General features: G+C 45.1%; 2 protein-coding genes across 3 annotated transcripts; one reads left to right on the top strand and one right to left on the bottom strand.

Moving 5' to 3' along the window:
• Nucleotides 1–22: 22 nt before the first annotated feature.
• HSPB2 (heat shock protein family B (small) member 2) lies at nt 23–4,842 on the bottom strand. Of its 2 annotated transcripts, XR_010322525.1 has the most exons (4): nt 4,640–4,842; nt 3,590–4,122; nt 576–624; nt 23–81 (listed from the first exon to the last, which is right to left on the bottom strand). XR_010322525.1 is itself a non-coding variant. In XM_003415625.3 (2 exons), exons 1-2 carry the CDS (start codon nt 4,731–4,733, stop codon nt 3,668–3,670), a joined length of 549 nt encoding a protein of 182 aa, XP_003415673.1. In that variant the 5' UTR covers nt 4,734–4,842; the 3' UTR covers nt 1,958–3,667. The 2 variants fall into 2 exon arrangements, 1 of the variants encoding a protein (XP_003415673.1); XM_003415625.3 differs by lacking the exons at nt 23–81; nt 576–624 and having other exon boundaries at nt 1,958–4,122.
• A 784-nt stretch (nt 4,843–5,626) lies between these two features.
• CRYAB (crystallin alpha B) lies at nt 5,627–9,091 on the top strand. The gene is made up of 3 exons (XM_003415624.4): nt 5,627–6,018; nt 7,157–7,279; nt 8,747–9,091. Exons 1-3 carry the CDS (start codon nt 5,818–5,820, stop codon nt 8,948–8,950), a joined length of 528 nt encoding a protein of 175 aa, XP_003415672.1. The 5' UTR covers nt 5,627–5,817; the 3' UTR covers nt 8,951–9,091.
• Nucleotides 9,092–12,254: the final 3,163 nt, after the last annotated feature.

Raw genomic sequence — 12,254 nt, 5'->3', positions numbered from 1 at the left:
GAGAGCTATCTCACCTTTGGGATTTGGGACTTCTTTGATGAAGCCATCAACTTTGAGCTTCAAGGTTCAATAAAAAGAAACCTGAGATAGAAAAGGGCTCTGAGTTTCCTTCGGAAATGCTTTCCCACTACATCACATTGTTCTTGAAATACCTCTTCTACAATGGAGTAAAAGGGTTTCACCTTATCTTCCTCAGCACCACTCAGGTTTAAATGAGTTTCACTTTGCAGGTAACTACGGGTGCCAGTTTCTTAACATTCTTGTCCAGAATCTGGGTTTGAATACTGGAGTCTCTAGGATCCTTGAATTTAGGGAAATGGATTCCTTGTATATTCCCCCTGGCTATCAGCATTAAGGGATAAATCACTTAACCTTTTAGGTCCTAGGTTTCTAGGACTATAAAACGGAGAACTGAACTCTTTTTCTAATCTCCTTTTTGGTCTAAAAGCGTATGATTCTATAATTGTATTGGCCTCAGCACTACTTAATCACGCCCCCATCCCTGGTATAGAACCAAAGACCCTCCACTTACCCCTCAACCCAATAAGCCAAAGTTAGACTCATTTCACACTCACCAGCAGCTAGGACGCAGTGGAGCAAATTCTTCTGTAGAAGATATGGGCTCTAGGAGAATTTATGAAACGTGTAAGGTTTGTCTTCAGAGCTCTCGCCCCCATCTTTACTCTCTTTCCCAGATGCCTAGGTGTTTATGTGCCCCTTATAGATATTTGGGAGGAGCCCTAGTGGCACAGTGGTTAAGCACTCGGCCGCTAACTGAAAGGTCAAGGTTCGCAGCCCCCCCCTCCCCCCCGCAGGAGAAAGATGTGGCAGTCCGCTTCCGTAAAGATTTACAGCCTCAGAAACCTTATGGGGCAGTTCTACTCTGTCCTATGGGTTTGCTGAGAATCGAATTGGCCCGCCAACAGGTTTACGGATATTCAGGAACCACCACCCAGCCTGCACTCCAGAGTACCCTGAACTCTTTAACTCCTCCCCATCTTCTTTCTTTACGAAAAACAGGAATAATAAGAGTGACAACCTCATAGGATTCGGGTGAAGATTAAATAAAATAATGTATATAAAGCTCTAGTCCACTACCTGGCACTGTTTCATTCCACTGTGCATGGGATTCCCATGAGTCGTGCCGGCTCCATGGCAGCTAACAACAACGTCGTTATAATTCTTATTATTCTAGTGTCTCTGCTAACTCTCAGATGATAAAGCATTTTATGTTACTTTTTTTTAGTTTTGTGCCTAGATCATGGCACTAGACTATTATCTCATGGCCGGCTTCTCCCTGTAATCCACTCAGTATTCTGCCATTAACTGTATTCTTTTTGTCCTATTACACTCCCCACTCCCTCCCCACAAAGCCATTACTGATTTCCTGTTACCTACAGAGTAAAGTTCAAACTTCTTAGCCTGGCACTCAAAACCATAAACAGTCTGATCCCTTTCCAGCCATATCCTTTGTAATCTAAAGGAAAGCCCCTAAAATATCGTAGATGACCAAAAACTCTAAAGGTACTAACAGTGTATTGTGTAGCCAGGAAATCTATGTACTTTAAGCAGCATTAATAGAAATCTAGAGTGTTAAACACAGGGATTTTTTTCTTCCACTGAACTCTATACCATTCCATGACTGGAAATAATACTTTCAGGTCTAGATGCTGAATTTCAAATTACATTACGAAAAGGCAATGTGTTCAAGAGTATGGGAATTGCTATATGATACAGTTAAAGAACTAGTTATGTTTAGCTGGGAAAACGTAAGCCTTAGGAGGAGAGGATGGTTATTTTTAAATACCTGAAGGATTTTCAAGTGAAAGAAGAACCGCATTTATTTTCTGGACATAACCAGAATCAACGGGCAGAAGTTACTGAAATGAGGATTTTGGTTCAATAGAAGGAAGAACTTGTAACAGATACATCAAAAAAAAAAAAAAAAAAAATGGAGTGTGTTACGAGATGAAGTTTTAAGTTCTCTGTCACTCAAAATGTCCCAGCAACAGTTGGCTCATAATGTGAGAAGAATATGGTGACGAATTGGACTAAATCAGAGGTTTTCGTATTTTTTCTAGCTAAGCAATCCTTTCTATAAAGCTCGTGTCAAAACCCCAATTACAAAACAGATCAAAGCTGTTCTGGTTGAAGTCTGAGTAGGATGGATCCCTTTTTAAAAATTCTTTTTTCAACTAGACAGTAAGATTCCTGATAGTAGAGAATAACATACATATTTTTTATATTTACAGTGTATAACCTTTAGGATGTATTACCTGGGGCTTGATAAATATTTGTTGAATGAATGAAAAAGCAAAAATATAGTTATTTTTCTGAGGCATGCTTACGTTTTTAATAGAAGGCAACCTTTAACCAAAAATTGAATTCCTCAAGTGAGGGTCCTTACCCCAGTGGTCCATGAATCGCTAAGAGGGATGAGAAAGCCAAATTTGGGGGCATGTACATTTTCTGGGAAGAGGGTTTATGGCTTTTATCAGATTTTCAAAGGGGTCTCTAACCCAAAAAGGTTAAGAACCACCACTTGAAAGGAAGAATTTGAGGTATCTTTTTTTTTTTTACCATAGATGTGTTTTGGGGCAGGGAGGTCTTCTGCACACCCCCTAAATCTTACGCACGCATGCTCTCTTGACTGCAAAGCATGACTGAGGGGTCATGACCTTAGGCTTTCCTAAATACACCATGCCCCTAGTCTTAGGACTATACTTAGTACTAGATGTCCAAGGCAAGCTTCCCTGGCAGTCACCACCACTGTATTTTTTTTTTTTTTTCTGTCTTATTACACTAATAGTCCTGTTGCCATTGAGTTGATTCTGACTCATAGCGACCCTATAGCCCTAGATCCCCTGCATTGGGTCTTGGGTTGACTGGCTGAGGTGATGTGATAGTTCCTGTCTTTCTTTGGATGTTCCAAGATTAGAGACAAATGCTTTCCTTCTTGGGCCTCCTCTGTGCGGAGCATGAGAAATCTTTGTGGTGTGGTGATAATGGTAGGGATTCCTGTGTCTGTGTCCCTGTCTATGCATATTTAGTCTCTCGGAATCAGAGACCATTTCCTGTGAACAGACCTCAGCATGAGAAAATGAAGTATTTTGTTTTAGGCAACTCTCTCCAGCCAGTTTTCCCAACCCCTACCCAAAAAGGGCCAGACAGTCTGGAGACTCTTGTTTTTGTGTCTCTAATCACCAGCTCAGACAGTGTCCTCTGGACTGTTTGGATGGCATATCCCTTTCCCCTCCCAGGATCACTCTCTCTTTTGTTGCATTGTGAGAAAATTATGGCTAGGAATTTGATCTGGAGCCAATGCCAGCTTCCGGGCGTGATCTCAGCATCCAAGTGTGACGATGGCACATCTAACTGAGGTGCTTTATGTCTAGCCAGCTATGACCTCCTCCCTCCCTGCTCATCCCTTCCTCTAGGCCACAGAATAGGGAGCAGCACAAACAAAGCCCTGAGATTTGGGTTTATTCAACTCTACCCAGAACTAAGCCAAAGGCTATGACACGTCCCAAGGGACCAAACAATATATTGTGGACCATGCATTTTTCCCTTCCCCCAAGGATGCTGCTACCTCTGGGATGGTGGGCAGCTGCTAGCATCACGCCTTGGGAAGTAGAAAGGGATTTGCTGGGTGCTGGGTCTGTGGCAGTCAGGGCTCAACTCCGGCCACCTCCTCCTCTTCATCTGGATCAGGAGGTGCCGGGAGCAAGGAGATGTAGACCTCATTGACCTCTGTGTCCAAATGTCGCCCACCCCGAGGGGCCTCCAAGTTAAGGATGCCATCATGGGAGAGAGCAGCACGGACCCGCCAGGGGTCGACATCAGCAGGCAGGACATAGGTGCGGCAGAACTCCCGGGACACGAAGCCATGGCGGTCCAGGCGCTGGGGGTGCCGGGCAGACACCTCCAGCAAGTTGTCCACAGTCCTCACGGTCACCTCATCTGGGGTAAAATGGCTTACGTCCAGAAATGCCTGGAACTTGCCCTCACTGAGCCTAAGCTCTGAGGCCCCTGCCCTGCTGCCCTCCCCAGCTTGGGCAGCCCGCGGCCGGACATAGTAGCCATGGTAGAGGGTGGGGGTCAGGATCTCTTCTGGCAGGAGGCCTGAGGGGCAGAGAGAGAGAAAGAGAAGGAAAGAAGCAGGATGAGGAAGGTGAGGTGGGAACAGGGATGTTTTGAGAATTGATCAAGAGATGAGGACGGATTGGGACCACAGGAGGGATTCAGGAGAAGCAGGGAGGGGAAGAGAAAGGGACAAGGTGACTGGGAAGAGAAGAAGGCAGCTGGGGAGACATAACTGAGAAAGGAAATGAGATGGGGTGATGGAGGGTAAACCAAACTGGGGCAGGGTGGATAGATGGGGAACAAGCAGGCACACCAAGTGGGGCAAGGGGCAGGGATCTGAGTATCGTGGCACCTAGTCTGTCCTGAGGGCAGTAAGAAAGAGAAAGAGAAAGAGCCCTCTTACTTGGAGGTGGGGGAAAGCAGCCTGGGGTCGGAGATGGCTCGCCCCAGGAGTTCAGTTAAGCCTGAAGTGGGGTGGAGGCCAGTAATGTTGGGAGGTCAGCCCAGAATTTCAGGAGGTGGGGGTGGGAGGCTGGGGGTGGCGTGTGTGCCATACCTTCTCCGAAGCGCTGTTCACCCAGGCGACTCGGGTTGGCAAATTCGTACTCGGTGGTGGCGGGGTGGGCATGCGGCACCGAGCGGCCAGACATGGCTGTAGACGCGTAGGCGGCCCTGATCCGAGCTGCAGCCCCAACAGGCGCAGCGCGACCCCTCCTGCTGCCCGAAGAGCAGCTCGGTCGGAGGTGGGGGCGGGGTCTACACCACCCAAAATAGTGCCGAGCCTCTGGAGGGAGGGCGGGAGCGGGGGCCTGAGTGCGGGCGAAGAGTGTGAAGCCAGCGCCGTCCGGACCCCCGACCCCTCCCCCCCCTTCAGCTGTCGCAGGGTGCTTGAGATGACAGCTGGGGGTCCTGGCTCGGGAGAGGGCTAGGGGAAGGGAGGCTGGCGCCGGAGCTAAGGAGAGGCACGGCTGAGACCCTCACGAACAGTTTGCACATTTTCCACACCACCCTTTCTCCTCCTCAGTCGCAGGCACAGTGTGTCGTACTTCATAAAGCACTCCTGGATGTAAAGTTCTGTTGAGCCTTGCAGAGTGAAAGATGAAAGAAACTTTTCTACCCTCTCTGTGGGCTTAATGGGGGTGGTGTGGGGTGGGGAGAGGGTTTTCCTGCCCAGATTAGTCAGGGTCCTCTCCCGAACCCAGGGAAACCCACGCAGACGCCTGGCACTGACATGATCACTGCTTCAGGGACCCACAAGAGTTAATGTTCCTGGGGCACAGCCTCGGAAGATTCCAGTCCCTGCACAGGCCCAAGATAGTTGCTGGCCCGATTCCGCTGGCATGCAAGACCGGAGAGGAGGGGGAGGGGCACAACACCCGCCTGCCTGGGATTCCTGACTCTGTCCCAGTCCCCAGGAACAGAAGTGGGGGGGGGGGGGGTGGAGGCTGCCATGGGATGTAGATGAGAAAGCCAGTGAAACAAGACCAGGACAAGTTACTGGCCAGCTCAGACGTGTTTGTGTTTCTCTTTTCTTAGCTCAGTGAGTACTGGGTATGTGTCACACTGCCAAATCCCCGATCACAAGTCTCCATGAACGGGCGGTGAGCTGGGATAATAAAACCCCTGACATCACCATTCCAGAAGCTTCACAAGACTGCATATATAAGGGGCTGGCTGTAGCTGCGGCTGAAGGAGCTGACCAGCCAGCTGACCCCCCACACTCTCCTAGCCATCATGGACATCGCCATCCACCATCCCTGGATCCGCCGCCCCTTCTTTCCTTTCCACTCCCCTAGCCGCCTCTTTGACCAGTTCTTTGGAGAGCACCTGTTGGAGTCTGATCTCTTCCCAACTGCTACTTCCCTGAGTCCCTTCTATCTTCGACCACCCTCTTTTCTGCGGGCACCCAGCTGGTTTGACACTGGGCTCTCAGAGGTGAGTCTCCTCTCTGCCAGAACGGGAGAGCTCTTCCTGGAACTTTTCTTCTCTTTCTTTTTTCCTTTCTTTCCCTGACTAAACCTGATTATGCTCAAGTCTCATAAGTGTTTCAGTTAGATGTGTCTCCAGACATGAAGAAAGATAAGGTCCCTAGCACCCACCTCTCCCAGTCACCTGTTTCTATTTGAAGCTTCTCTGCATCCTATTTATTACATTTCTCCATGCACTATGAAGATCATCCTCTGTCTGCTAACTTCCAAGCAGGATGCCCCTTCTCTAATTCGGTTCATAAAGATCTGCAGCAGAAAAGCTGCCTCCAGACTTCTTTGCTCACCTCTTATGATGTATCATACTCCTGACAGATTTTATCATCTCAAGTTTCAGAGCCAGGAGACAGTCCTCCCTCAGCTTGAGCTTTCATCCCTGTTGGGTGGAACCGGAGACAACAACCATTATTTTCTTCCTTTCTATTCCCTCTTCTGTGATTTTCCGCATTTCTTATAGTTGTAACTGGGCACTGCCTGTATCTAAGCCTTATGAGGAAGGAATGTAGGTCTGGTCTTGGGACCCCCTCACTTGTCCTAAAAGAGTGGGAGGAGTATGGGGTGAACAGATATGGTTGGCAGAAGCTGTCACAGATAACACTCTGGTTTAAAAATATTCAAGTATGAGTAAACAGTAGCTGAGTGAGCAAGGGCGTTGGAAGGACAAACAGGACCAGCAGAATATTCCAGATTGAGTGGGTGGGAAACTTGGCAGAGACCCGAGCAAGAAGAAAGGGGCCTTTGTCTTACAGACAAATGACAAGAGCAGGCATTGGGGTTAAGCAGCAGCAGAAGCCATGCCAGGCCCGTCCTTGTGATTTGTTAAGTCCCCCTGGGTGGCCTGTCTTTCATCCCTGTCCCTGTAAATAAAGTCTGGGCTTGATAACCAAGTGTTATGCTTTGGGTACCACTGTGGTGGCTCCCCTAGAGAGCCATACTTATTCAAAAAGAGATTTTTGGCTAAAAAAGAAGAAGATAAACTACCTGGACAGAAAACAACTCTACAGAATGAGATTAACACCAAGGTAATTAACATTCCTGGCATCTTTTCTTCTATCCCTTCTTCCTGTGCCCCATTCTGCTATTTCTAGATGCGCCTGGAGAAGGACAGGTTCTCTGTCAACCTGGATGTGAAGCATTTCTCTCCAGAGGATCTCAAGGTCAAGGTGCTGGGAGATGTGATTGAGGTGCATGGCAAACATGAAGAACGCCAGGTATGTAGCTTGTGTTTAGTTCCACCCATTCATTCAGTGCCTGCTCTATGCCAGGCAGTGCCATCAGCCTTTGAGGCTGGCAACATCCCAGTCCCAAGCCGTAAGGGCCTACATCAGGGTCACACATCGGTAGCTAGGAGACTAAATGAGTGACAAACCTGTTTTGTTTCAGGTTTTTTGTTTTTGGGGGGCAGAGAAGTGGCCTGTGTTGTTTGTTTTGATATGATTGCCTTAGAGGGGATGTATGGAATGTTCACTCTTCATTGAAGCCCGTGGTTCTCCGCCTTAGCCAATTAAAATCAGAGGAGTTTTAAAAAATCCCAATGCTCAGGTGCACTCCAGTCTAATTAAATCAGAATATTTAGGGGTGGGACCCACATGTAAGTAGTTTTTAAAGCTGACTAGGTAAATCCAGTGTTGAGTCTAGGCTGGGAACCCCTGATTTAGGCATAGTGCTTGTCAGACACCTGGTTGCTTCACATAATGACATTGACTGCATCCACCCTAAAGGCATTTGAGTTTGTGACTCCTTTAGATGTTCAGGAATCTACTGCTTAAACCCATCTTATTGCTGAACTACTTGGTTTGTCTACTTTTCAGAACTGTACTTAGCTCCTAATACCCTAGAACCCACTGGTAATCAGTTCACTGAGAGTCTACCTGAATAAATGCTTGAGATTTAGCAAGTATAAGGGTTAGGGCTAAGTACTCTTTGGGGATTCTGAAGAATGGAACAGCTTCTTGTTACTCCTTGGGAGAATTTTTAAATGAACATGCTTCTCACCAATTAGTGAGAACTTAGAACTTTGTATATCAAACAGAACCGTTTGACACCCTCAAGCTGATTCAGCTTTGCTCACTCGATTTAAGTTTGGGTCACAGTCTCCCTGGATGGAGTAACTGTTCTTCAGCAGCAGTCTTTTTGGTCTGGAACATTCCTGGAGTAAGGACAATTTCTGGGCTTCCTCAGGGACTGGCCTGCTGAGATGAGATTCATATCCTATAGGCCCAGCAAACATTGATCTAAATCTTTAGGAAATATACCTAAACATATCCATGCCTCAGGGTCTAGGGAACTATGAAGTTCTGGGGGTGTTTCAGACTTCTCAGACTCTTATTGGTAGCAGTGACCACTAAGTGACTTTGTCTTAGCACCAAACTGAAATGAACAGCTATTTAGCTTTTTCTCATCATGCTGCCATGGCATTTGGTTCTACCTAAAGGGAGTAAGGAGCTCTGGTAGTGTAGTGGTTAAGAGCCTGGCTGCTAACCAAAATGTCAGCAGTTCAAATCCACCAGCTACTCCTTGGAAACCCTATGGGATTTCCTACAGGGTTGCTATAAGTCGGAATCAACTCAATGGCAACAGGTTTTTTTTTAAGGGGAGCGGGGCTGTCTGAGGTTTTGGCGAGAAGTATTATTTCCTGCTCTTGTCTCTCTGCTTCTTTCCTCGTTCCCTTGGATTAGGATGAACATGGTTTCATCTCCCGGGAGTTCCATAGGAAATACCGGATCCCAGCTGATGTGGACCCTCTTGCCATTACTTCATCCCTGTCATCTGATGGGGTCCTTACTGTGAATGGACCAAGGAAACAGGCCCCTGGCCCTGAGCGCACCATTCCCATCACTCGTGAAGAGAAGCCTGCTGTCACTGCAGCTCCCAAGAAATAGATGCCCTTTCTCTAATTACGTTTTTTAAAACAAGAAGCTTCCCCACCACTGAATGAAAGCCTTGTGACTAGTGTTGAAACTTATTAATGCTAAGGGCAGGCCCGTTATTAAGCTAATAAAATATGATTCAGCAACAGATAACTGTCTTGTGTTTGAATATTCACCATGTATTAAAAAAAGTACATGTACAAATACCAACAGATGTGTATTTAATCGTCACATTATGATTTTGGGGGCTCCTGAAAAAAAAAATTTTGGGGGGGGATTTTAGAGTCACAAAGGCTGGCTCTACCACTTACTAATGGTGTAAAATATAGGCAAGTACCTTAACCTTTCTGATTTTCATGTTTTCTATTTATAACATGGGGCACTGATTTGTACAGAGTTGTTCTAAAGGGAAGGAGCCCTGGTGGCGCAGTGGTTAAGCACACAGCTGCTAACTGAAAGTCTGGAAGTTTGAACCCACCAGCCACTCCACAGGAGAAAGAGGTGACAGTCAGCTTCCGTCAAGATTACAGCCTTGGAAACTCTATGGGGCAATTCTACTCTGTCCTGTAGGGTCACTACAAGTCAGAATTGACTCAATAGTAATGGGCTTAGGTTTTTTTTTTTGTTCGAAGGGGTAAATTAAGGAGAAGGAGTAAGTAAAGCCCCTGCCAGAGTTCTAAGAATGTCAGTTCCTCTTATTCCTCTCTGATTTTAGCCCTCAGTTTCAACAACTGGAGTAAACTCTGGAAAACAACATACAAAAGATCTTAGTACGTGGCTAATATTAATTACGTCACTGGGGAGTAGATGTGCCTGCAGTGTTATTTGACCTTTTCCTACCGATAAGCATTGCCTTCAGCTGATTCACAAGGGCAATAAACAGGACTTGGGTGAGTATCACTGAACAAGCCTCTCAGATGCGGTCTCTGAATTACCCAGCAAACGCCTATTGAACTAAGACTGGGAGACATCCAGTCTGATGACCCAGAAGGAGAAAGTTAAGTTTCAGAATTACTAACTGATCAATAAGTGATTCTATTATTTAGTTTAAACAAAGATATTATCCTACAAAAATACCTCCATTTCACTTTTGTGGGTCTAGACAAAACTTCTAACCCAATTAATGAAAAATAGGCCTGCTAGGGGCAGTTCTGGGAGCCCTGGTAGCAAAGTGGTTAAGAGCTCAGGCTGCTAACCAAAAGGTCAGCAGTTGGAATCTACCAGCCGCTTCTTGGAAACCCTATGGGGGCAGTTCTACTCTGTCCTATAGGGTTGCTGTGAGTCGGAATCCAATCAACAGCACACAACAACAACAACAGGTTATCTGGCATAAGCGTTTAGAGATTACTCTAATTTTTCCTCTAGCAGCTTCAGAATTTCTTACTTCTCAAGAGTTGCTACCTGACCATGAAGTAAAGTGCGATTCTTGCCCTCACAAAGCCTACAGCTTTTAAAATATTCTATACAAAATAGTTGTCTAAGTTTTTCATGATGCAAGGGCATGGAACTAAGGCAATATAAATTGAAATCTATACAGGTTCAAAATGCCGTTAATAACAATTTCCTAATAGTCTGAAATGCTATGATCTAGCCAGAAGTCAGATTCTTCTAAACTTAATGATTTTTGTGGCTCTGTTGTAGACACTCCTGGCTGCCTACCCAACAGCTACTTACCCGCTTCAATTTGTCAACAGTACCTCAGAATGGTTTAGGTATTTATTACATTCTTCCTAGGCCATGTGCTCAGGGAAGGTGAAAAAAGTTCTGACTGTTGGTGGACAATCTTGATTAGTCCAAATAAATCGTGGAAATTCCGTTTCCTCTACTAGTGACTGATTTTGAAAGGTTTATCACCCAATTTTCATCAATAAGCCACGAAGAAAGTCTGCTGGAGAAGCTCCTAGAAAAGGCTTCTCTGTTTGTTTGTTTTTAAGCATAAAGAAAGTTTTATTCAAAATATATTAAAAAAGGCAAAAGCGGGAAGCCAACAAGCATGCCGGAGTTCAAGGAAATATTACAGAACAGACAAAAGTAGGAAAATGGACAAGCATGCTGCTAGAGTCATGTCTGCCCGAGTCCCAAGGCTTCTAAGCTTTTAAAAAAGATACATATACAAAAAGCGATCTTTTTGTATATGAATGTCTCCGGATGTTGGGGCATGAGAACGTGACACCCAAAATGTGATATGCTGAAGAAGGGAGCAGGAATATGGTATGACTCTCAGTCCTTGACAGATCACTGAATTACTGAATTAATCAATTCTTGAACCTATATCAAGAAGTCTCATGTCTTATTTTTGTTTATTTGGACATGAGTTTTCTGTTACTGGTAGGACTTAAAATAGTGTAAAAAACTAAGGAACACTCTAGGAACTGTGTATCAAAATAATGATTTCTGATATAATTTTAAGGTTGCATTAACTATAATCAATTTAGTGAATTATAAGGGGTGATCTCAAGCAGACATAATTTTAATAACTTGGTCTTAAATCACACTTGACTTTTAGATAATGATATTTATGTTTTAAAAAAAATCTTCAGACTCACCCTGACATTACTGGCATGAATCAAAAAAACAGAAAATAACAAATGTTGGAGAGGCTGTGGGGAGACTGGAACGCTCATGCATTGCTGATGGGAACGTAAAATGGTACAACCATTTTGGAAAATGATATGGTGCTTCCTTAGAAAGCTAGAAATAGAAATACCATATGATCAGCAATCCCACTCCTAGGAGTATATCCTAGAGAAATAAGAGCCATTGTTGAAGAGACATATATGCACACCCATATTCACTACAGCATTGTTCACGATAGCAAAAAGATGGAAACAATTTAGGTGCCCATCAACAGAGGAATGAATAAACAAACTATGGTCATACACACAATGAAGTACTATGCAACGGTAAAGAACAATGATGAATCTGCGAAGCATCTCACAACATGCTGAGTGAAATAAGTCAGTCACAAAAGGACAATTATTATATGAGACCACTACTATAAAAACTCATGAAAAAGTTTACACACAAAAAGAAACAATCTTTGATGGTTACAACGAGGGAGGAGAGGACTGGGGATAGAAAAACACTAAATAGACAATAGATAAGTGGTAATTTTGGTGAAGAGTAAAATAGTATACAATACTGGGGAAGTTGGCACGACTTGTACAAGGCAAGGTCATGGAAGCTCCATTAAAAAACCCATTGCCATCAAGTCAATTCTGACTCGTATTGACCCTATAAGACAGAGTAGAACTGCCCCATAGAGTTTCCAAGGAGCGCCTGATGGATTTGAACTGCTGATCTTTTGGTTAGCAGC

This window comes from Loxodonta africana, chromosome 7 (assembly GCF_030014295.1).
Source record: "Loxodonta africana isolate mLoxAfr1 chromosome 7, mLoxAfr1.hap2, whole genome shotgun sequence".
NCBI lineage: Eukaryota > Metazoa > Chordata > Mammalia > Proboscidea > Elephantidae > Loxodonta > Loxodonta africana.
Note: the sequence above shows the minus strand (reverse complement) of the source record. Positions and strands in the feature narration are given on the sequence as shown.